This window comes from Phalangium opilio, unplaced genomic scaffold (genome assembly GCF_054372755.1).
Source record: "Phalangium opilio isolate 3A_F unplaced genomic scaffold, DU_Popi_V2 ptg000113l_1, whole genome shotgun sequence".
Classification (NCBI taxonomy): domain Eukaryota; kingdom Metazoa; phylum Arthropoda; class Arachnida; order Opiliones; family Phalangiidae; genus Phalangium; species Phalangium opilio.
In genome coordinates this window covers 8496414-8521217 of record NW_028324209.1, presented here as the reverse complement: position 1 = coordinate 8521217, position 24804 = coordinate 8496414, and the positions used below count along the sequence as shown (strand labels likewise).

Sequence of the window (24804 nt, the reverse complement as noted above, 5' to 3'; positions counted from 1 at the left end):
TGTTCTACCTTTATCTAGCAGAAATGTACTATTAAACAGGTAGACACGCGCATGCACTGGTAAAGCTAATTCTTCCACAAGTATGACTCCTGGTAGGTAGCTTTTCCTAAAACATCAAAGTTCAGCGTGTGAAACATTTCTACAGGGGCCGATAGAAAATACATGGCGAGCTTTGCCCCTAAATGTCAGCTTTCCTTAAGTTTCAAGAAAATATTTTTCACATGTAAGGAAAAATAAAACTTTAATCCTTGCTTCTCCGAATGAAAAATAAATTGTTCCAAATCCATTAGAATTGCGGTTTATATTTAAAGATAAGGCATATGGGAAACATCAAATATTTAAAACTGAGTCGACAGTAAAAACTAAACTAGTAAGGTGATGTATAACCACGATATCTCTTCAAAGATGCTCTTTGCGCTTAAAAAATTGAGACCCCGGAAAAAGATAAAGTTCGACTTTACTTTGACGAAAGAGCAACGTTAGGAATTTCGCCAATTTCAAAGGGGAAATAACAAGGCGTACAATACACACTATGCCTTTTGCGAGAAAATGTAATGTCTTGCAGTAATCTAAAGTGTTGTAACCCGATCACAGCGAGCGTAGAGTAGCACATTTAAATTCATCCCCCGCTTTGAAATTTCCAGTGACCTTGATACACCAGAAAAATATAGATCCTCATTTAGTTCTCCACGTGCATCTGCCTTCAAACAGTGACGTTAAAATACTAGGCTACCTTTGCTCAAACCGCGCTTTTTCTAAACCTTCGATCATAGTAAAGTTCCAAGAACGTCCAAAGATAAAAATGGGCATTGAATGAGAGAGGGAAGGGAAACAGAAACCTCCATACCTATAACGTTGCAGTCCGTACCCCCATCTATAAGGCAACGAAGTCCTCCCAGCATGCTCAGGGTTTCGGTAGGGCCATACGGTACGGAAACGTCTAGGATGCCCCCTGTGTTTTAAAAAAGAAGCTACTTCTCATACAAATACAATGAAACAGCCAGACGACCATGGCGTGTCTCCAACCTCATCCGTGTACCACATACAATCTAAAAAAAGTAAAAGTATACATAATTCAAATTTTTCCAGGATATAAATGGGACAGATAAAAAAATACGGTAGAATCCCCAGCGTAAACACATTTTCTTTTTTTTTCCTTTATGTCCCCAGAGGTCTTCGTCACTATCTTTCCATTTAGAGGGATTACGAATCTCAGCTCTCTGCCTTTTGCTTTTCTTCTCGAATCGCGAGTTCTTATGTGATCCGAACGCTCTTTTCTAGAGCCTAGACCGAAAAGAAGGAAGACACGACGAGCACGTATAATTTCCAATTTTGTAAATCAAACAAAAAATGCCGACGAGTCGCTAGATTTTAGAGTGTGGCTCCGTGCCTTGATCCTCTCTCTTTCTGTCTCGTTCTCTCCCTCTCTCTCTCTCTGCTGTCGCGATCAAATCCGGTTTCACCACTGCCAGAGGAAATTAAACGATTTAAATTCCTTTGTTTAAACGTATTTCTTGACCCAAAACGTAAATCTAACGTGTTCCTAGAAAGCAACAAGAGAAAATATACCTTTAAAAGAAAAACAAATATCGGTTTTTTTCTATCCCAGGTTTCATATAGGTTTAGTGTTAGTACTTTTTCAGGTTTTTTTCTAAATGTAAATTTCTTCGCACTGTATGAGATTCAATAAAGTCTTCTTGTTTGTAATCCTGTGTATGAAAATACGACTCGTCTGAACATGGAAAGGAAATAGATACTGTCCTAAAAAAGATGTAAACAAAGGACTTTTCTAAGAAGAAGAAAGGATTAACCGAACGAAAATATGACGTCAAGGTATAAATATGATTTCAATTTTGATGAAATACGTATAAAAAAATAATGCCATTCAAATTTGTTATGAATGAATTTAGTCAGGTGAAAGGCGTTTTTACTAAACCTTGGCCAAAATAAATCTTTTCATTTCGTTAAACTGTTTAGAAATTCTGAAATACCCACGCGTTTACACAAATATCATAACAGGGTATCAAAAATAAAATCTGTTTGCTGAACGAAAATAAATTTGTTAAGCTTTTTCGAAACAGGTACTGAAGAAAGATTCGGATTTTTCATTTCTTATTTCTTATTTCCTGAACTAGAATGAAAATTAACCCTATAACGTACAAGTAAGGGTCTACTGTAGGGACTCATATAAGCCAGACTTCAATGTAACTAAGAGGGAAAGACACGGGGGTAAAACATTACCTTACATCTCGCTTTTCGGCGCCTGCGCTCTAGGCGGTTTGGATAAAAAGAGAGTGTGCAGAGACGATGCTGAGAGTTGCCTACCCCCTTTTTTACGTCGAAAAGACTTATTACATGCCGCCTAGAAAACGCGAAAGTTACCTCTATAAAAAAGGCGCCGCACAGAAGATTTTCCCGCGTTTTGAGCCAGTGAAAACCAGCCTTTACTCTTTTAGAAAGGACGCGTGCTTGCAGCGAATATCTTTTCGACTCATACTTATGAAGATTACGATAAGCTTACGACTGAACATACCTAATTTTTTATGATCTTTAGAACCCATTCGAAAAAACACATGAATTTACTATGATATTATAATCCTGTAGTGCAAAGGGATTTTAAATACCGCAACCTGGAATATTCTCGGAATAAAATATGTAAATTTAATTAAGAGGATAGAGACGAACTGCGACGGCTTCCCTTTGGAGAGATTTAAAAGGGTCAAATTAATTACATTAGACTTAATTAAGTTGAAGAATTGACTCACACTCCCGTAAACTTTAAAAACCTCCCATGAACCTTTATTTGTTGGAAAGTAGAATAGTGTTAACGAAATTAATTGGTTTTCGGTTTACTGAACTTTGAACCCTGGTAATGCTGCAAACTAAAGAGTTCACCACACAGACGAATAAATGAAACCCGTTTTCAAATTTTCGAAATTGCGGTACCTTATTAATCTGTTTTAAAAATACTGAATTGAAATATATCAATATCAAAATAAATAATGCATCCATTTAATGATTCACTATCAAAATTAAATCTCTTTGCTACGGAGAAACACATTATAAATAATTTAGTATGAAAATGAATAAAGATGAAAAATAATTTTAATACTTTAAATAATTTTAGAGCATGATATCAAAAAGATCGAACAGGTAATGTTCATAATTAATCAACGAGAAAGTCGATGACGTATCGTATCTATGCAAAGACACCCGCAGTTGCCGGTCAGGACATTTTTATTAGTTTTTGGACCGCCATTTTAAAAGATGACGGTAAATTGAACCCCAAAGCTATAAGGCACGTCTATAGGATATTGGAAATCAGTGTACTAAATTTTAGGGAAATCTGTTTGAAACGCTCGGACGTTATTACATTAAGAAGGTTGTTTTTTATATTTTTAGCCGCCATTTTTCAAGATGGCGGTGGATTTGTAAAAATCTTCCTTAATCCGTGCTAGCTACTACTTAAGAGTAACGTCCCTGCAAAATTTCAACCTTCTAAGTAACGCGGTTTGGACTGGGCGTTGATTATAATTCAGTCAGTCAGAACTTTAACTCGTATATAGATATAGAGTTTTATATATACAGAAAAGGATACGCGACTTAATATTATATAATTTAAAGCTTCATCTCCCATCCCAAGAGATAATAGATACTCCAATAAAGAATTTATTGAATAATCTAGACTTCGAATTCGAATATTGAACTACGTCCTAACGTCTTTTCAAATCTGAACTCGATCAGGGCAGAAAAATTTAATACTGTGGGCGTTGAAATACATTTAACTTATTCAGAAATTGCTTAATGCAATTTTTAAGAAGGAAATAACAAATCTTAGAGGATTTGAGCTCCGTTGGACTTGAATAATTAATATAGTAGCGGCAGCAGCACCAGCTTTTGGGTACACAACATCCTCGAAAATTGAGTCAAGCGTGGGCACCCCTTTGAAAGTGATCCTCGAACATTATTGGAAGTTGAACAGGGGGGGCATACTAGTTTTGGCGCGCTCTTTAGAGACCCTATGGGGGCTCGAGACGGCGACTGCGCGTGCCGTTATCCCTGGCTTCAAAAACGAGCCCTGACGGATGGACTCCCAATATATTTCTCACGCTTGGATCTTTCAACCTCGCACTCCGAAGGATCAACAAGTTTTCCCAAAATCCTCTCTTCTTAGCTAATCATCTCGCGACAATACATTTAAAGCCAACACTCTCTTTAGCTATTAGTTTTCTCGGTAACGACAGTAAGACATTCTCTCGCCTGCCTTCAATCTTCTCGGTATAGTTTCTTCAAAGAGTTACTAAACTAAAAATTATCCCTCTAAAAGTTTCAGAAAAACTTCCATAAAGAGGAGACTAACTTCTGTCGAAAAGTAAACTATACACCACTTGAGGTAAGTAAGTTCAAGGTGTGATTTGTTTTAATCTTTTATACGATTCGGTCAATTCTTTCTTGAAAATAAGGTATATTTAGTTTGAGAAAGTGCAGTGTTTAATTCCAATTAAAGGGAACATAACCATTTGTTTAATTAGCGATAAAAATGCCAAAAAGTAAATTACGCCAACATGCACGAAATCGTATTATATGTTCCCTTTAGTCGAGAAAAACAGAGAGAATATAGCAAAAGGAGTAGAAGCTAAAGGTTAGGAAGGTGCCCGTAAAGCTTTCGGTTAGTCTTAATAATATTTTTTTAATTAAATATTTTTAAGCTTGCGGTTTCTCTAACAAATATTAATTATTAATGTTGGTACGACTTAATTAATATACAACGCATTTAAACTAATAAGAGGCGTCGCGGAGAAGCCAAAAATGTAGTTCTCTAACTTCCTTTAATGCATTTTAAACTGGTTCTGAGTATAGAAATATTTGTAAAATTTGGGTAAATTCTGTATAACTTCACTGTTAAAATTACCGATTCCTTTTAGAAGTCACTCATTTGATATCTAAGAAAAAAACTATTTTACTCAAAACATTTTTAAGTTATTTGCAAAAATATATGTACTTCATTATTCTAGTCGCTGAAAATGAGTGACAACCGGGGTCAATCTACTCTCGAAGTCATCTCTACGTTTTAAAACTTCCCTCGATTTTCTGGATATAAAATATAAATTGAAATAACATAACACTTCTGGTTATTTCTATTTATTTTAGCTGTAATGGAACGTAACCTTTTTCAATATTTTACGATGATATCTCTTTTGGGATCAATCCATAATAATAATGTTTACGGTTTCTCAAAATAAAAAAAAGTGAAAATGTTTGAGGACGAAAGAACCAATTCCCATTCGGCAAATTTATTCGAGTCATTTTTAAACCATAGCAACGTGTTCATTTTGATACCCCTTTCATATAAAGTTGCATCAACTTGAATTAATTATCCACCATGTATACTCATTTTTATTTCTAAAATTTAAAACATGGTTCATATCAATCATCCTAATTGTAAATTTTCTCTGCATTATCAAAGACCTAATTGAGGTTTTTTGATCCCGGACCACCATGAAAGTTCATTTCAATCCCTTTCATATAAAGTTACATCATTTTGAATTAATTATCCACTATGTATATTAATTTTTATTTCTAAAATTTAAAACATAGTTCAAATCAATCATCCTAATTGTAAATTTTCTCTGCATTATCTAAGACCTAATTGAGGTTTTTCTTTGATCCCAGACCACCATGTACAGTAGAAACCCTTTCACTATCTAAAATGTATGGCCAATAATCTATGAAAGGTCATATGATAGGAGAGCCACGTTTCCTTGTTATTGTAAGCCAAATCGTTCACTAACACACTGTTTAGAATAATCTATTACCAGCTGCTGAAGTTTAATTTAAATACCAACCAATTTGCGTAAACATTCTAAATATTATAATTATGGTCTACGCGTTCGATTTCGAAAGTTATTCCAACAAACATCTATAGATTGATGGGTTAAAATTAAGGTTATACAAACAATATTTTGGATTTTATAATATACGAGGAGGTTAAGGGGAAAACGACACTAAATCATGCCGCTTAATTGTAAACATTATCTAACCACCAATCACGCGTTACGCGTAATCACGTTCAAGGCTACGTCTAATACCTTCAGTACGCTCAAAGCTAATGATTGTACGCCGAAATTTCACGTTTATGCGGTTAAACTAGAAATTTATTTTTTATGTTTGCGAAATCCACTGAGCTACTGCGGAACCCCTCGTTGAAACTAGATTTTTAGGAAGTTAAAATTAAGAAAGCTTTTCAATACGCGGCCATCTTGGAAAATGGCCGTCAGTTCCTGATCAATTATTAATTGTCAATCTCGTGTTAAAATTCCAAGGAAATATTAATATTTGCTAATCATATTTATTTAACAAATTTGGTTCTTTTTATAGAAATATTTTTGTTTTTCAAATATTTCTCGATCCATTAGCTTCAATTTAAAAAATTGATAAAGAAAATAAATGGTTTCACAGAACCAATAAGAGTTTTTTTAATTTGGCCGTCAAGTTATTTATCAGATTATTGACGGGCGTCTTATAAGTTCTTATCCATTAATCTAATAACCTGTCCTTTGATTAAATTAGCTAAATTGGAGGAAGTTTCATATTCTCTGTTAATATTTCACATATATATAGGTACCAACAAAGAATACATTCAGGTTACTAAGAATATGTAGTAGCCTCTGGTAGAGTACCATCGTGGCATAATTTTTAGCGAAAATTCACCTGCTATTTTTTTGTTGAAAGTGGAATTATTAGTTTAATCGAAAGTAAAATATGTTCAGTTATAATTGAATGCAGGGTGTTTCTGATAAGTCTGTCATAAATTAAGGGGGATGTTCTTTGGGTGATTTTGAGCCGAAAATGTTCTATGACATTTTGCAGTTCGGGTCACTGTTATGATTTGAGTGTTTTAGGGATGACCCCTTAATTAAATTAGAAATCATAGTCTTTCAGTTTCTTAATTAAATTTAAGGGGTCATCCGTAAAGTGCTCCTCCAATCTTAACTGGCAAACAGTGTCCCTTGTGTCAAAATGGAGATAGAAGTTTCGACTCAAAATCGCCCGAAGAACATCCCCCAGACTTATCAGAAACACCCTGTATATCATCTAAACCATACCTGAAACCATACCTGAGCTAAGAACAATGGGGGTCAAATCCCCATTAAAGGTCAAACCATAGCGTCAAGAAGTACGCTAGAATGGGTTTAAAATTTTAGTCCCTAAATATTCTTAGATAAGATGAACGAATTCTTGTCGGAACCACCTACATGCTACATTTTGAGGCCATCATTATGTGACGGCCTCTTAGACTAATAGAATATGATCTCTTCCATCTATTTCTTAGGCCCTAGCTCTAATGCTTTTATTGCTAATTAATCAGGGCTCTTCCTACTCAAGTTTAATTATTCATTCAAAATGAGAAAAACAGCCAATTTAATCCTTCACAAAAAGCGTCAAAATTAAAATTTAATATCTTATACTAAAAAGATGAAAGATCTGAAACTTATAAATTTCTTAATTAGGATATTTCGGATTTATTCTGAGTATATTTTTTTTCATCTGGTAATGCAAACACGGGGTTAAATGTGTAGAGAGAAAGCCATTAGAAATTTATAATATTGGAATTTTTTAAGTCCATAGAGGGAAGTTTTAATTGACTACACGCACAGTGGAGGGAGGATACAGTCTGTACTAGGACAGGTATGCGGCAACATATCACAAGACTTGAAACCATTTTTCAGCTCGGTTAATATTTGCTCATTTTGCAATGAGGGTAAAGCGCGGGGTTGCTTTGTTGCGATTCGTAATGTCGAATGAAATAAAGAAATACCGAACGGTTGACAGCATGTCCTGTTAGGTAAAATTCTAAAGGTTAGGTTTCTCTAATGATGTATACTTAGAACCGCACTTATGGCTACAAATCAAGAGATTTTCAGATGCAGCTTCATTAAACCTACGTCACTCCACTATCTACATCAATCTCTCTCTCTATCATACAGTAATTAGCTTCAAGCTTGCGAAACATAAACTTTGGTAGCATGATAAGTGCTCAAATTTCAATCAATTTCAAAACCACATTAATAAGTTTGTCCGTTTTATGAGGTTTACCCGTATTTGACCTTAAAGGATATCCCGGGCTATAATTTTTGCTTTTTGATCGAAAGAGCGTTTAAAATAATGAATATATCTATTGGAGCCATATTTTTATCTACAATATTAAAGAAGAGACAAGCAATTAAGTTTCCTATGGACACATAAATTACCCAGGAATTTAACTAGTTCCCACGCTACTATACTTCTTTATTCTTGCCGATTCAATTTCCTGACGTTCTATTTACACTTCCTGTTTAAACATGGGTGATTTACTTTCTTCAATCCATTTACACAGCTCTCAGTTTTAATAATTAATAAATAATTAGTACGATTGCATTTAGCGTACCTTTAGTTTGTCTAAGAAGTCAAAACAAATAGCCCGCATGCAGACTGCCAAGAACTGTTTAACTTACCAAAACAACCTTATAATTTACAAATGGATAAAGATGGTAATTATGTACTAAATGTACAATGTTTCAAAACAAACGCTGATTGGCGGTACGTGAAAAGGGTTTCATGAATTACTGATAAACACCTACTCAAGTACGCGATAGCTCTGTACTGTCCTAAGTCTATAACATTCTCCATAAGTATTGGGTTGAAAGGATATTTGCTACGAGGGTAGAAGCGTGGTATTAGTCATCTCTTAGCAGCCGATTTGCCGGTAATAGAAACCATCGCCTACTGTGATTCCATCTCTACTTATAACAAAAGAAGGAAATCACAGAAGGTCATGCCCGGTTTGGAGGAGAAACTCATTATCGAGGATTATGCCAATAGATGGCGTGCAATCAAGTGTTGCCAGTCATTTGTGACGTGTACCTTTCAACCGCAATCTACAATAGACTAAAAATCCTGTAGAATTCTGTTCGATTCAGTAATTATCATTCAGTTCCAAACCTGCATGCAGGAGATGCTCTTATAACAAATTACTGGCAACTGAAGCGCCGTGAAAGTTAAGAAATGGGGGGAGGAAATTTCTCTAGCCCCTTCAGCGCACGTACTATCGATACAATGGGCTCTCAAAAGCGACCAATACTTACACATTATAGGGTTATCATACTGTTTTGTAACTGTCGAATTAAATTCACAAGTGCTTAAACCACTAGGTCTACACTGAAACAAACAATTCTAAATTCCGCTACATGAATTGATTAATGAGACACGTTTATATTCCAAGCTCGGGTCACGCTAATGGATACATTACAAACGGTTAAGGTCAACGATCGGTAAAAGGAAAAATATTTCGATTCAGCACTCGTTTCTAGATGAACGGCGAAGAAATCCTCTAACAGTTCTTTATGTTATGGAAGCCGTATCTTAAAAGTTAAAACTAATTGAACATAAAGAAATTTGTTTTTATACGTTTTCGCGCTTCAACCATAACCCATTTTTATATAAAACCTGAACTCAGAAAGTTATATAAAGTAGCTAATCATCATATTCGTATGTTGAGCATCTACTTAAATTATTAGTAAGTTTAGTCTATAAAGTTTAACGGAAGTAAACAACGGGCGAATTTTACTTGAAAATTACTTCCGTGCATGGTAATTGCAATATTTATTTTCCAGTTATTAAAATTAACAACCTGGGCCATAAACTGCCGAATTCATATTTTAATCGCTCTTGGAAGGAATTTAGTAATTAATTATCCGAATTTACGTGGTTTGAATCGCCAATGAGACCGACCACACGCGCAATAAACTCAAAACAAACTAAAGCAATTATAAAATGTAATTAAAAATTTGTTTACTTATATACTGTATAGTTTTATATGAAGAAAAACAATTAGATCAATTATATAATTGTCCCCATAATTATATAATTGCAAAAATATTACACGCAAGAGTGAATTGCGTAATAGAACCCGAGATATGATTTATAAGGGAGGCCCTTGTCACACCATATGTTTCACACTTCCGAATAAAGCCGTAAAACTCCAACGTCGTCCGCTTAAGGGTCGAGAGTAAGCATTGTAGATTTTTGGGTGCGGGGTTATCAGCTATAGTTGACGCGGAGCTGAGCTGGCGTTTACTTGTAAGCTAACAATTAAGCCTCTCTCGGAGAGCTATAACCTTTAGGGCGATCGGTTGAGTGAATCCCCGATTATATTTGCTTTAGTCTTATTTCGATATCTGCATATTCCCAACGAGAGAGAGAGAGAGAGAGCTGGAGAGCGCGATATTCTCTTCCGCTCAAGTACCGACTAAACATAACCCCCCGACGTGAAAACACAGCTTTCGTTTTACGTTATTATTCCTGGTTTTGCAATTGCAATACCCACCAAAAAACCAAAACGAATAGCAACAAAGAGAAATGGAAAATATTTCGTTTTACCAGAAGATTATAATAGAAGAAGGATGACACCTTGTATCCTCTTAATACTTTAGTTATGTAACGTCATTCTTCCCAGGTTCATGCACCTTTTTGTTTGCTTTCCTGCTCATCAAACTTCAGATGGGTAACTATCGCACCGTGCTAGGGTGAATTCTATAACTGTTTGTTTGTACCAAATCCTCAGAAATCAACCCACAAACCTTGATTGTCTTGACGTGGGACAAAAATTAGTCCACAAGAGCATGCGACTTGGCAATAATAGTTAAGCGCTAATAAAGTAATGATGAGGGAACCATTTATCGCGTATGTGAATCGGTTTAGTAACCTTGCTCTAAATGTAAAATGATATTGGGAAGAATCATGTTACAATTACCTCCCTTTATGGTACACTTCTCTCGAAGAGAAGTATTATATACTTCTGATTATAGTCTTAAAGTGAGGGTCCGCGGTTTCACCATCTTTTCAGAAACATCGTTAACTCATTAATTAATATTAACAGGGATAGATAGACTTTTTTAAGACTTAAAAAAGTCTATCTATCCCTGATATTAAAAAGTAGATTTTTAAATTAAAGTCGCGTACAATACAACAAAAATTAGCCACATTGTTTTTTTTTGGTGAAATAAATTATTATAATTTCTTTCTTAAATTGGCCGCATTTTTTTCCCGCTTTGATTTCGGTTTGACAAAGATAAATTGAGCGTAATTACAAAAGAGCTTTTACGAAATAAGAACAATAGAATCGAAATGATTTATTTGGCGTGAAAGAAGCGAAGCAATTGTCTTAGAATTTGGCAGATAAATGAGATTAAAGAAGTGTTCCTTATTCTTTTAAAGCAATTTCAGTCCATAAAATTTAATAAAAATTATTTCCTTCAGAATAAAAGAATATTTCCGGTCTCGTAAACTTATCTAAACCTACTCGTATCTTTCGATTTTGGATTACATAGATCTGTGAGTAAATAGAAACAGTAATTCTTAAGCAAACTTTACCGTACCGAGTAACCTACCATTGGTTGATTCAAAAGTCAACTCAAAAATTAATTATTAAACAAATTTACCCAACCAAGATTCAACTTCAATTTGTTTTAATAGCAACTTTACGAAGTTTTCTCGTTAAGCCATCCTTTTTCAAGTTTTTCTTCAAAAACCTTTAACGTCATATCGTTCAAAACGCCACTCTTATCAGATTAAAACTCTTTCGAAGAAAAAAAGGGAAGGCTGGACATCATAATTATTCATGAACAGATTATGGCTGTCGTTTTAATGAACAAAAATCCCCAAACTAACCATTGTCAGAACGAATTTGATAGTTTTACGAAGCAGAAAAGTTTCTCGTACAAATTTGGATGGGAAAATGAATTGCTGAAATATTGATTTCAAGCTCCATTATCCAGCTTTTGAATTGTTTATTATAAAGGTAACGAGAGTTAAATATTTGCATAATGATATTAATTTAAACACAAAAGAAATCACCAGAGGCTTGAACCTGCATGATTTTATCTATTTTCGTGACCCTTATAGCGAGTTTAAATCTATCTTTGTCCGTGTTCCGTGATTCCTTGAAGATTGCTTGTTTATTGTTTGATAATAAAAACTTTGATGATAAGACAAACATGATGGATCCCAATACAAAGAGAAAGTTGAAAGTCATAGGAGGAAGACGAAAACTATAGGATATTCCACCTATTCAGGAAACGTTAGCTGTACGTACACTATAGGACTAGGTGAAAAAGAAGCTAGCTAAAATAAAAAGCACACAAAAGACAAGAATTCCTTTTTATCATCTTACTCTTTCAAACAAGTATATTGGGTTTAGCTTCGTTGGATCGTAAGTTAAAGTTCATCACGATAAGTCTAAAACAATACTTATAAGTACTTTCAACCACGATGACGTCACAAATGATCTATAGGGAGCTAACAGTTCTGACCCTGAAACGTCACACCCTTCTATCTCTTACTGGAGTTTCATCCCCCCTACGGTTGGAAACAGTATTCTACGCGCAAAAATTCCAACCAGAGAGGGGCTGCGTGACGTCAGACTATCTCTTCCCCCTAGCCAGTTGTTAGCTCTCTATTGACCAATTTAATGGATAAATACTGTGGTAAAACTCTGTCTTACAGTTTAATTTTTGCACCTATACGTTTTAAATTTTGTATCATAAAAGCGCGCTGTTCCAATTCTAAGAATTGCACAGAGGAAACCGTTTCCTTCACGTCATCTTCTCCATGCAGCTTCCTTGATGTTAGGACCAAATTTGAAAACACCAGAGGTCACCGAAGTAACACTGAGCATAAGAGAAAACAGGGAAGAATAGGGGAAGACTTGGGAATGAGGGCCCTTGTTACAATTGCAAGCCATATACTGCGCTGCTTCAGAAATGGCGTTGGAGACTTATAGACATATATTTATGTTCAGATGATCCAGAAAAAAAGAAAGAAAAGTCAAGGCGCGCGAACGTATTTTCTCCTCAATACATTTATCCCAAAACCGACAAAAGAATTTGGCGTCAAAAGAGTTAGATAATCTCGTTATTGGTAATTTGGAGACTTTACCTATAGTTCTATATAGACTTGGAAAGTTCCCAGTCAAGACACACGCTAGGTATACTTTGACGCTAAGAGTTTGCGAAGTCCTTTCAAAGGAACAAGAACACACATCGTCTTTGTCACGGACTGCATGAGTATACCATAATTCTCTCAATCCAAATTGACTGAAGACTGACTCAATTTGACAGAGTTCTTATAACCACACGGAAAACCTTTTTTTTGTGTGTTCCCAGAGTTTTTAAAAATTCCCGTGCACCAAGAGTACATAAAACGAATGTACTTAGATGATTGAAGAAAACGGGCATAGCATATTGATGAAAGCCGGAATATATGCAGCCATAAGTATGACACTATCTGTACTTCGTAATGCTAGAGACTTATTGAGAGCTTGTTTGAGAACGACGCGAGAATTGAATACACGGGTTTTGCTGTCCATCTTCCTATTCAATCTGTGCCAAGCCCCTGATAGCGCCTCACCAGGCGTTGCTTTACCTCGAATCTATGCCATTTCACCTACGTCACTTCATGACAAGCTCCAGTTTGTAACCAGTGACAAACTTATGGAAAATATATCTTACGAACTTATGATACAGATAATATGAAGCGTTGGGCCCCCATATATCCCATGTTTTGTGGGCCGTCACATGTCAGATTTCAGAGGTATTTCCATCTGTGATTTCATTGGTTGCTATAGCAACGCGCGGTCAGCGGAGCGAGATAGGTTATATATAGAATAAGGTAAAATTATTCATACATAATTATTTGTCTATCTCTTCCCATAAAAAGCGTTTGCTAGTTTTTTTTTAATGAAACAGAATGAACCAGCGCAATTTTTGATACTAAAACTTTTACTGGGAATCTTGGATATTCGAGCGCAGTTGGAGTTTCAACCTTTACCCTTTACCCTTTTGAAGTTGGCAAAAACCAAAGCATTCAGATATCGAAAATGGGTTTATATTTTGGAGATCAGGAGCAGGTGACTCTGTTTCAACGAAAGTCGGCCCGATATTCAAATCCAATATTATGATGATGACAAAACAAGATGTTTTTCATCTCTTTCCCTATACGTGAAGCCTTTCTCCGTGCCATGCCTTGTACTTAGGTCGGAAAAGGTTGAACTTGGGGGTCACGAATCGCGCTATTTTTCGTCTTTCTTTTTGTCGCTTCATTTAAAGACGAGTTTCGTCTTACACCTATCACCACCCTTGGGAAATTTTGGGAATGGGATTCCGATTGGAAGCCCCGGAGAAACAAAACGCGAAAATACAAAAAAAAAAAAAAAAAAATGAAAACACCCACCAAGAACAGTCTTACGCGGATTGTATAACACCACTCTCCAGACAAAATGAAAAGAAAAGAAAAAAAATCCTGACAAATTCTTTTCAATTTGCCTATCAATCTTTCGGGAAATATCTTCAACAGTTGTTTCTTTCCGAGGGGCTTCTAACTCGCGAATTCGGTGTACATCGGGTCACTAAAATACAAAGTGTGTCTGATACGCCTGCCATAAATTACAGGGTGTGTGCGTTCTTTGGGTCAAAAGTCAAAACTGAGTGTAAAGTGTCAAAGAACATGGGGTTTACATCATTTAGTTTACATCATTACAGAGCTATGGGCTCCCAAATATTCCTTGGCCCCTAAAACAGGGACATAGTAATAACACATGTGGAGGAATTTGCTTTACAAATGTATGCACATATCTACCTATTTAATAGTACACCTGTAATGAATTCACGAAGACAATGGACGGTGTCATTGAATTAGCAATTGAATTTCGTCTATAAATTCCGTATTCAGTAGTAAATTCTTAAATTTGAAAAATACGGATTTCGCGAATGCAAAATGAGGTGTACATCACCTTGGGAGAGATATAAATAGCATCCGGTCGTTGTCTGCGGTGGAATAAATGACTGACAAATAGAAAATAGGAGAATGTCTAGCAAAGGTCTTCGAATATCGGAACTTCGGAAGGCAATTTCGATTTCAATCTTGTCCAATGTTGTTTTCGTTACTTTAAATCCAATATAAAAGTCCAAAAATTTGGGTCGACGGTTGATTAGTAAAATTAATATTAGGGGGTATTATAAAACCTCTGGCGAACTGAAACTTAGCGAATTAATTTAATTTAAAACTATAGTTTTAAAATGTATAAGTGCAGAGAAAATATAGAAAAAGGAATAGAAATTTGGCCATAGAAAAAAAAACCCATAAAAAAGGCACTTTCGAGTGTTAGAGCACAGCCCACTCGGTCACGCGCATCACGACGCAAGCTGCTCGCGCTGATCGAGTGGACTATGGTTAGAGAAATGCAACCTCACTTTTTTATTTGTTTTTGGCTTATTCTTGAAGCTTCTATGCGTGAACTTACAGATATTAATTCTATTTTTAAGAAAGCAGGAATTAGAATTAACGTTTATAGTAATATTAGCACTAACTCAGGGCACCTTCTTCTCAAGCCTGTCTTCTACTCCTTTTGGCATATTCCTCTCTGTTGAAGAGGAATCGATAAGGGCTAAGACGTCAATTCAAAATAGTGCATGTCCAAGCTGTTTTGACACCCTTTTTGTCAACTTCAGAGGTTGCAATGTATCACTGAAGGCTAAAGATACCTTCCCACGCTTTTATCAATCAAGTTCATTAAAATATTACATCCTCGCGGCTAAATGACTTTAAAGGTATTAAGTGAAAGTGATCCAGCGGCGATTTCTTAATGGCGTATCTTCCTACGCAATAGCCTATCACATATACCGTAGACTGGTTTAATTGATAGTGTCATTAAGGTAAACAATAATTAATAATGACGTAACCAAAATCTATTAAATTATTTAAAAATTTTAAGAACTACGTCCCTTATATAATTTTAAACAATGTCCAAGGCTATACGTCAAATATGTTAACTTTTACAGAGAGAACTACCCTCTAATGGCGGCTATACACTTTCATGTGATGTCACAATATTGGACTCCACCATAATTTGTATTTGAATTCTTTAACACTGTAAAAATAACTAGTGTTTGCTACCCGGAGTTTCCCGGGTTACTAAGATAAGACGATCTTTGCAGACTTAATATCTCGGGGTTCGCGGACCCAGGTTTGAGGAACTCAACCAAAACCCTTCTAAAATGTTCAAGGGCGTTAGCTCTCTTCAAGTACTGGCCTCTAATGTATAAGGATGGTTTTTTGATTGGATATAACTTTTTTTCGTACTTTTATATATATGTGTCTAAAATATTTTCACAGTCTGAAAACTAGACCATTAGAAAATTTTAAATTCATACTGACCCTTCGTTAAAATATATATATTAAAAATTCCATACGTGTATAATAGCAAGTGTTACCAAACTTACGTGAAACACGAGGACGCAATCAGAACTTTTTGACGAAAACACTAATGAATGAGCCCTTACAACTTAAAAATTACTAATATCTCCATTAAAACGACTATACGGACCTTGGGCTAAGACTCGGTTTGAATGATATCGTATTTCACTCTCCTCCGCGTCCCTGGACTTTCTCCCATTTCATCTCTCTTTTCAAAGTGAAGTTCGCCATAGATCAGAGCAGACCGAGCGTTCCAGCTCATAAAAAACGTAACCCTAGTACAGCCCTAAGTGTAGGTAGACACTTTGAAGTCTGACTTTCTGAACCCTGGCCATATTTTTTACATCTCGTTTAGCACGTTCTAAAAATATTCTTGACTAGCGCTTTTCATGTCCACGGGGTTTTACCCTCAGCTAATATCAGATTCTCCTATGGATAAAATTTGAAACTTTTTTGCCTCTTTATGCGTACAGCACATACACCCACTCGTATTTATCACTACTTTTTAGGTGCAAAATTTGCAATGAATGAATGAATGAATACATTCTGTCCATCGTCAATATTATCGTCTTTCAATAAGCATTGCAGTTGAATGATATATTTATAATATTAGATAAAAGTTGTTTTTAAATTCCTCGTGCAAGAAAAAGGGGGTTTTATAAACCAATTCAGTATTGGGATATATAAGGGGGTTGATACATTGCCATCCGTCTCTGCAAACTCTCATGATACAAAATAACTACAGGGCAGGCGTCAAAAAGCGAGATGGAAGGCGGAGTTTTACCCCCATGTCTTTCACTCTTAGTTACATCGAAATGGTCAATAACTGAACCTTTCGTTTATAAAATTGGTTTAAAGTAATATTTGAGGAAAAACAACAAACCTCAAAGGCTCAAAGGGACCTGAATTTAACTAAATTCGCGAGATGAGTAAGGTGAAATCACATCTACAACCGAATTTGTCAACAATAAAAGCCATTCAATCGAAAAATAATAATATTGTAATGGAAAATTAAAACTAAACTGAAAAAGAGTAGATTAAAAAATATATACCTAGTTTGTATTGGTGACGTCGCAACTGCGTCATAACTGGTATTCGATAGCATTTATCATACAGAAATTTTACTGGATTGCCAATAATATATTAGCTACATATTAAACACTGCTCCGTGGTGGCAGATTGGTAGCGTCTTATGGAAAATGGCATAAGTATAGACGGCAAAGGTGTCGACTTTGAAAGGTATACTCGAGTTTACTTGTTCTGGTAGAAGAAGTTGCAATATATGAACTGCGAAATGATAGGACGATGGTAGCGTAAATGCTTTGAGGATTATACGGACTTTACAGCTTTTTATCAGCATAATTCTAACATTAAAAATTAATTATCCTTACACTTACTAAATAACAAACGATTTTTTTTACAATTGGCGCCACCGACACCCGGCTTTTCTAAAAAGCTTTCAAGTGTTTCGTCTCCCATATCCGAAATTGCCGAAATGCGAGTAAATAAAACAAACGTAAACGTCCCTGCCTTTTCCATGTATGATGTGACCCTTTGATGAAATTTACCCTGCAGTAACATTTGGGAGATCAATAAAATTGTACAGCTTCGACTCTGTTATAAGTCGGTTTATTCTCTACGGAAAATGTTAAATCAGGGGTGAAACGATAACAGAAATTGTTTATACCCGAATTGTTTACAAAATAAAATATGTTTGAATTTTCTTCCAAATAAATATGAAAACAAATATAATAAATTTATGGACTTCTTTTTATTGGTTACCTGAAGTTAGGGTCTCTCAGTTCACAATAACCAATTTTTACATGGGCTAATTCAAGGGTTAATTACTTGGCAATTGAATTGGTTTTTCGTCTTAATTTTAAAATTTTTGTAAATCGTTTTAGCTTTAAAATATAAAATTTAATACAAAATTTATCTTATACGATTTAACTGTAATTTATAAGAGCAATTATAGTTCATTTGATCAAAAATTCAGCCTGAAGTGATGACGAATTCAAAGGTTACTTAATTCTTGATAGTTTTATCCAACAATGAAGATATTTCGTCAATTTCTTCGACGGACAGTTGAAGTCCCCTGGCTTTAATAGCCCTTTCGAGGCATTGTTTGACAATCTCCAAGAAGTAGGCGGCCATTTTCTTTCCATAGGCGTAAGCTTGGGCCAATAGACCCCGTTCTTCGTTGTCTTCCCAAGCCTTGAGAGCGGCGGCGTGAGCTTTTTTCCAAACGCCGGGTCCCGAAAACACCAATCTCAGCGAGTTGACCAAAGTCCCCAAGACTGTGAAGACTAAGTCACTTACGGTGCAAGAAATTCTCACGGCCCATCGACTGACCTCTGGTGATTTCATCAAAGATTGTTTTACATGGGCCGCGAAAGCCTCTCTGGACCAGTCCAAAAACCACTGAACACCGTTCCAAAACGGATGACTATTGTCCAAAGCTTTTTTAACCTCTTCTTGAAATTCCAAGTCCATATAATCTTCCAAGGTGCTTTCTTGGTCGAATATGGTAACCACGTTACTAGCCATTTTGATTTCTGGTATTACAATTATTCTCTAAAACGCGCTCTACTATAACGTGCTCAACGTTTAAAAAAATTTTGCAAACTAAACTTCTTTAAACCAGTTACAATATTTGTATTTACAATTGTAAAACTAAAACAAAACCACATCAGATATAAAGGTCGTAAAACTCAAATGCGTTTGGTACTTTGCAGTTAAGAGATAATTCCAAAACTAAAATTATTCGGCTAAAAAAAATAACCCTCTCGAAATAACCTTGGAAACAAAAACGTTGCCCTCCTCTCTCTTATACAGGCTTAACTATATCTAAGTTTTATATTAAACGTGGGAGTTTGTCTGATAAATTTTGTATACATAATTATATCTGTGTCATTTAATATTATAAAATATTGCAATTAAGAGTGGGAAAAAATGGATCTAAAACTATATATTCGTTTCTTTGCAAAATCGGGACAACTTGATATTGAAAGCGGAACATTTCAAGAAATTGTTTAAAAAATTAAAAACTATTTTTAGATGATTTTAAACATATAGGATAGTCCATTTCATATCCGTTTCCCGGCAAGTTTCTTAAACTTAACAGCTTCCTAACAAGATAGAGTACACTTTCTTCCCCTTCAAACTTAGTACAGAACGTAGAAGACTTTAGCAAAAAAAGAATAATCAGCTTAACACTCAAATAGCTTTTTATAGAAGAACTGGTAACGTTACTTTGTCACTATAGGTTGTTGTAACACGCAATCCCCTTTCGGTATCTTTTCTTTCATACTCTTTGTTTGTCCGTATTGGAGAAAAAGGCCCCAAAGAAACTAAATAGCTTCTTAATAGAAAGTCATCACGCGGAAAACGGCACCTGCCTCGAATAGGTTCGAAAATACCCGTCTCATTACGCGTAAGAGCGACAATCGTTTCATATTACTTTGTAAAGTTTTATGAAACGACTTAATCGCGTAGATAAATTGTTATTAAATGGGATATTGTTCAGTATAAAACCTAATGGTGTCAGAAAATAGCTAATTTTAGGAAATAAACGTGTAAAGTTTACTATTTACTTTAAATGGCAAATAAAATCGATATTCATTTTTTAGCGCATTTAAATTACTCAATAACACGAAAAACATTTCAGGAAAAATTAGAAACGGATAAGGATTGGTTAGGTTAGGTTCAATAGGGTCATCCCAAGGAAGATTTTGTCGCAAAATACAAATAATAATGGCCTATCAAACAGATTAGGGCTGGATAAGGTTAGATTAGGTTAGGTTCATTGGGGTCAGTCCGAGTAAAGTAAAGTTGGGTCCGTTTTGTGGTCTGAATTTCACAGAATCTGCAAAAATTCCTTGAAATAAATTACTATTTAAACATTGGCCTTTTTTTATCGAATGGCTAGGACGTAGCAACCCACAAGTTCTTTTTCAACCTTACGAAGAAATCTTTCGGTTTTAATGAAGAGATTTTTTAAAGGATTGTTATTGTAAGATGAAAGGCAGAAAATCTCGAAAGGAAAATACGACCAACTATAGCTAGAACCAAGTAATTTTTAATTTGAATCGCTTCAACAACGTCGCTTGCTCCCATGGGTCCCATGAATAAAAGATATACAACGAGAGAGAAGGGATTTCTCGCGGTTACTTTAAATCCGGGGAAAAAAAGAAAAAGATATTATTGTAACCTTTTGAACGACAGAGTTTTATTTTATTCGTCTGAAGAGAAATTCGTCGAATCGAAAACACATCACTCAAAGAAAGAAAAATTCTGGTAATTTTATAAAATCATGATGACGAAATATAAGTAACTCGAAAGCGCTATTTTAATAACGATTCCATTTGATGTATAACTAATAGCAAACTGAAGATAATAACTAAAATCGGGTAAAATTTGCGAGATTGAATGCTGCCTTTGTTGTTATGTTTGAAAATTAAGTCAGCAACTTCATGACAAGCTCTCAGTAACCAGTGAAAAACTTATGGAACGAACTTATAGTGTTACTGGCATCAACCCTGATACATTTTGGTCTATTTTGGATATTAACGAATTGTGACAAACATAAATACAAATAAACAAACAACTTTCCGAAATATACATATGATAAAAGCTCCTCTTTCTTGGACAGCTTGTGTCCAGCTACAAACGCGCCATACCATGAAGCGTAATACAGATTCCACGTGTACTGTTCACTAAATAATTCAGTTATTACAGTGTCACCATCTCCCTTAAGTGCTGTAAGAGTGTATTTAATATTAAGGAAAGCTGGGAATTGTTTTACTACAAACTAAAAAGGAAACTTAGCACTAAAGAAAATTAGTTTCCAGAATGTTTTGGGTTGGGAGGCAGATGTAATTTGAATCGCATCAACGAAAAGACTGGCTTGAGTTTTGTCTTACTAGTTAATCTTTTTCATCCCTTCTCTATTGTTTGCTTTGTTCAAGTCTCTAGCAACCGATGAATTAAACAAATTGTTTTCATCGAGTGCCATCTCTTTTTTAGATAATATAATTAAGTTTACAATTCTCTCGTTTCCCCAAAAATGATGGTTATAGTTGTTACTTGTTTACTGGGAAGCGAAATAAAAATAAAACCTTAAGCACGCGTTGAAAACTTTAGGGAATTGAACTAAAATGGTTAAATGACAGAATCTTATTACCGTATTAACGTAATTAACTAAATAGACTAATAACCTAGTCTGGAAATCCTACATACATTTCAGAAAGCGATTTGTCTGTTGTTTAGGAACAGTCACTGTTCATTAAGTACCCAATTTGACCAAAATGCATGGTTGATAATAGTAACATTAAAAGAAGGTTTTAGAAATGGTTTGGTTGAGTTCTTCGGATTTGTTCCTAAGGTTGGGACGGCGGCGAATCATTAAGCCTTTAAAGAACATCTTATTCTGAACCCGTAACATTCTAGCTTTATGAATAAACCCTAATTAATCATTCTTTAATTGCATTTGAATTATGTTCTAAAAAACCAATTTCACGCAAATAGTAAGACTATATGGCGTTTTGTGACAGTCAACTCTTTACGGTTTCGAGTCCGTTAATAAAGCACGCGGACTTAACCTTAATTTCTAGAGAGTCTAATTACCACTATTCTTGACTACCTTCGCATTTAAATTTCATGACAACTCTATTTCCACTCCAGGCTTAATCATCATTTGATTTTTTATATCTACTAAAAACCAATGTAGAATTTGTTAATATTATTAAAAGCAACTTTAAATAACTAATCATAGTATTCATGTTCGGGCCCAATGCAGAATTTGTTAATATTATTAAAAGCAACCTTAAATAACCAATCATAGTATTCATGTTCGGCGCCAATGCAGAATTTGTTAACATTAATAATAACTATTTACCAAACTTTAACTTACTAATCATACATTTTGCGAGGGTTTCTAACAGAGAGATTAATCTGTATCTTTCTTATTATAACTAAACCATTTATTAAAATATTTTTATTGAAAAGATCTGCGATATTTATGAAGGGCTATTGGATCTGATTGACTCTTTCTCCCTGTAAAGGGTGCTCGGAGGTAGCGGTTCTCTCGAAAAGAGGGATTCCCAGCAGTAGCGAAGGAGAGAGCGGAGACTCGAGCTAAAGGAAGAGGAAATGACGTCACTCAGGTTAAGTTTCGCCGCTCTAATACTATGCTGTTACCTCGTCGCGTGGAGCGAAGCCCTGGACTGTAGGTAAGATCCCTTTAAGTTCCTCCTCCTCAACAATACAAGTTTCAAACGTCCGGATGGAAGAAGACAATTTTAATTAGAGCCATAGTAACCCGTAATTAGCAATTATAATTAAAGTGGGGGAGAGCGATGATTTTAGAATATTAGATCTCCATGTTCATCTTAAAGGATAGACGCGACGACGCTAATATATAAAATAGGCTTAATTTTTAAATTTATTTTAAGAAAAATATTGTTTTATAATTAGTTAATTTAAATTCATGGAAAGTCGTTAGTATTTCAGCGGTATTTTTAATTGTTTTAAGACGCGAATATCCTTTAGCTTGCAGATGGACTTTACCGTCTTTACCGTCTTTAGTATGTTTACCAAGTAACAACGGCCGAACCGCGAAAGATAGATCTAGCCACTTGGTTTTAAAATACTAATTACCATAATTCGCTACGCAGTTTAGCGAAAGTCAATTTTTGGATAAGAGGCCTAAGTTACAAGATAACTAATCGATTATACGTTCGCTATTTTGAATCATAAAAAAAAAATTATCATAAAACTTTCAACGCCTTAAGTCTATACAGAACATAATATTGGTATAGCTTAAGAATCTTGTTAATTCTTTATTTCACCATGAGGGAATGGTTAAAGGTAATTTCAGCTTTACTTGCGTAGCGTTGCATATTTTATTGATACCTTGGGATTAATTCAATCCTCTCATACCATCTCTTGCAAAGTGTATTCCGACCAGAGGTATAGGCCTATACGAGCATCAGGTTCGTACCTATTTGATGAAGCGGATTTTACGATTGGTTAATGGACTATTTATCGTTTGACTACGATGTGATTCCATAAAATTAAGGTCAAATGAAATTATTTGATATTTTAGGAGATTCGTTTTTGCGCCACTTTGCAGAGGAGTTAGTGCCAAAAGGTCAAGTCAACCGTCTTTACCACAATTATCAAAGTTGGTATTAATTATAACTTTACATAATTATTGGGCGGGCGATCTAAATAGTTACTATAATATTTCTTAATGATCTCTTTCTCGCTCGGCCCAATAGTTGTTTATAAATTGACGTATTTCCTAAATTAATACTCGAGCATAAATGCCTTATTAACAGTTATCAGATTGATTACGATTCATCGGAAGATACAGTCTCAACGTCCGACTACAAAGCGGCAGAAAAAACGAATTCAAACGAAGAGATGAAAGCGGCAAATGTAATGTATTTCTTAATATAAAAAAAAAACAAATAAAACCCCCAGGGTCTTTACATCTAGAAGGTCATAGCGCCTGCCTATTTCTCACTTGTAAAAGTTAGAAAGAGATTACTCGCAAACTGAAGGAGATAAGATCTACAAAGGGATTAGTCAGCGTAATTTATGATTGCATAGGCTACTACTAGCACCTACTACTAAAAATATGTCAGCATGTTTGTAATTGGTCTAGCCAAGAAAACTTTATAAGCCATTTACTTTAACGTAACAATTTCAAAAAAGAACAATATGGCGTGGTCTACTTCACTCGCTAGCTGAGAAAGAAAATTCCCCCGTACCTTATGACTAACAAATTTCACCCAAAGTGGTTGGCGCTATGACCATCTACATAAAAGGACCCTTATAAAACAATATAAGCTTAACAATTTTAAATTATTTAAAAGGATCAAATGATGCTCTACTTGCTATCGCAAATCCCTAAATTGAAGAGCAAGCCAAGGATGAGACCACTTTTGAATGACGACTGACATTATTAAAAACAACAGGAAAAATTAAAAACCAAACTGTAAAATACGCGCAAAAAATTAAAATTAAAATCCCCATAATTATAATTATAATTAAAATTATAAAGTTCCGCAATATAGAGTAGTTTAGCCTAGAAAAATCTCTCTTCAATCCCGGTTAGTGATATCAATGGCGCAAGAAATGAAATCCTAAATATTGTAATTAATTAAATAATTAAAGGTATAGGTATTTCTTCCCATTCTATATAAATTACTTTTCAATCCTGTACTTGTGTTTCTTAATTGGGAGAGAAAAAAAAAGATGTAAAATTTGTCGATAATTCAAAAATGAGTCGAGAAAATATTACCACGAACGACAATAAAATATCGTATATAAATAAAAGTAACTCAAATAGTATTTTGATTTGAATAAAATATATAATGGTGTTTCATAAATAATTTTGTATCATTTAATTAAAATAGCTCAAACTCTAAAATTTGCTCCATAGCTACTATACGTCACAAATATTATAAGGTTAGAAAGTTAGCGTTGTCATATGACAAATCTGTGTGG

The 24804-nt window shown here is 34.9% G+C and overlaps 2 protein-coding genes across 5 annotated transcripts in view; one reads left to right on the top strand and one right to left on the bottom strand.

Moving 5' to 3' along the window:
- Positions 1-24804, bottom strand: part of LOC149623758 (uncharacterized) — a 55980-nt gene that overhangs the window by 594 nt on the left and 30582 nt on the right. The window contains exons 8-11 of one of the 3 annotated variants that reach the window (XR_016374861.1): positions 1636-1761; positions 1118-1569; positions 734-1049; positions 9-648 (exon numbers count right to left, since the gene is read on the bottom strand). Coding sequence is in view for 1 of the 3 variants with exons in the window: in XM_089852974.1 (XP_089709100.1) it covers positions 1652-1761 (110 nt within the window). In the remaining 2 variants the exon portion in view is untranslated. Of the gene's footprint in view, positions 1-8; positions 649-733; positions 1570-1624; positions 1762-24804 lie in introns of those variants that run through there. The other 2 variants (XR_016374860.1, XM_089852974.1) reach the window with 2 other exon arrangements.
- Positions 4155-24734, top strand: LOC149623760 (uncharacterized). 2 transcript variants are annotated; one of them, XM_089852690.1, is made up of 6 exons: positions 4155-4243; positions 4328-4393; positions 22353-22520; positions 23396-23473; positions 23631-23730; positions 24171-24734. In XM_089852690.1, exons 3-6 carry the CDS (start codon positions 22441-22443, stop codon positions 24252-24254), a joined length of 342 nt encoding a protein of 113 aa, XP_089708816.1. In that variant the 5' UTR covers positions 4155-4243; positions 4328-4393; positions 22353-22440; the 3' UTR covers positions 24255-24734. The 2 variants fall into 2 exon arrangements, with proteins under 2 accessions (XP_089708816.1, XP_089708815.1); XM_089852689.1 differs by lacking the exon at positions 4155-4243 and having other exon boundaries at positions 4305-4393.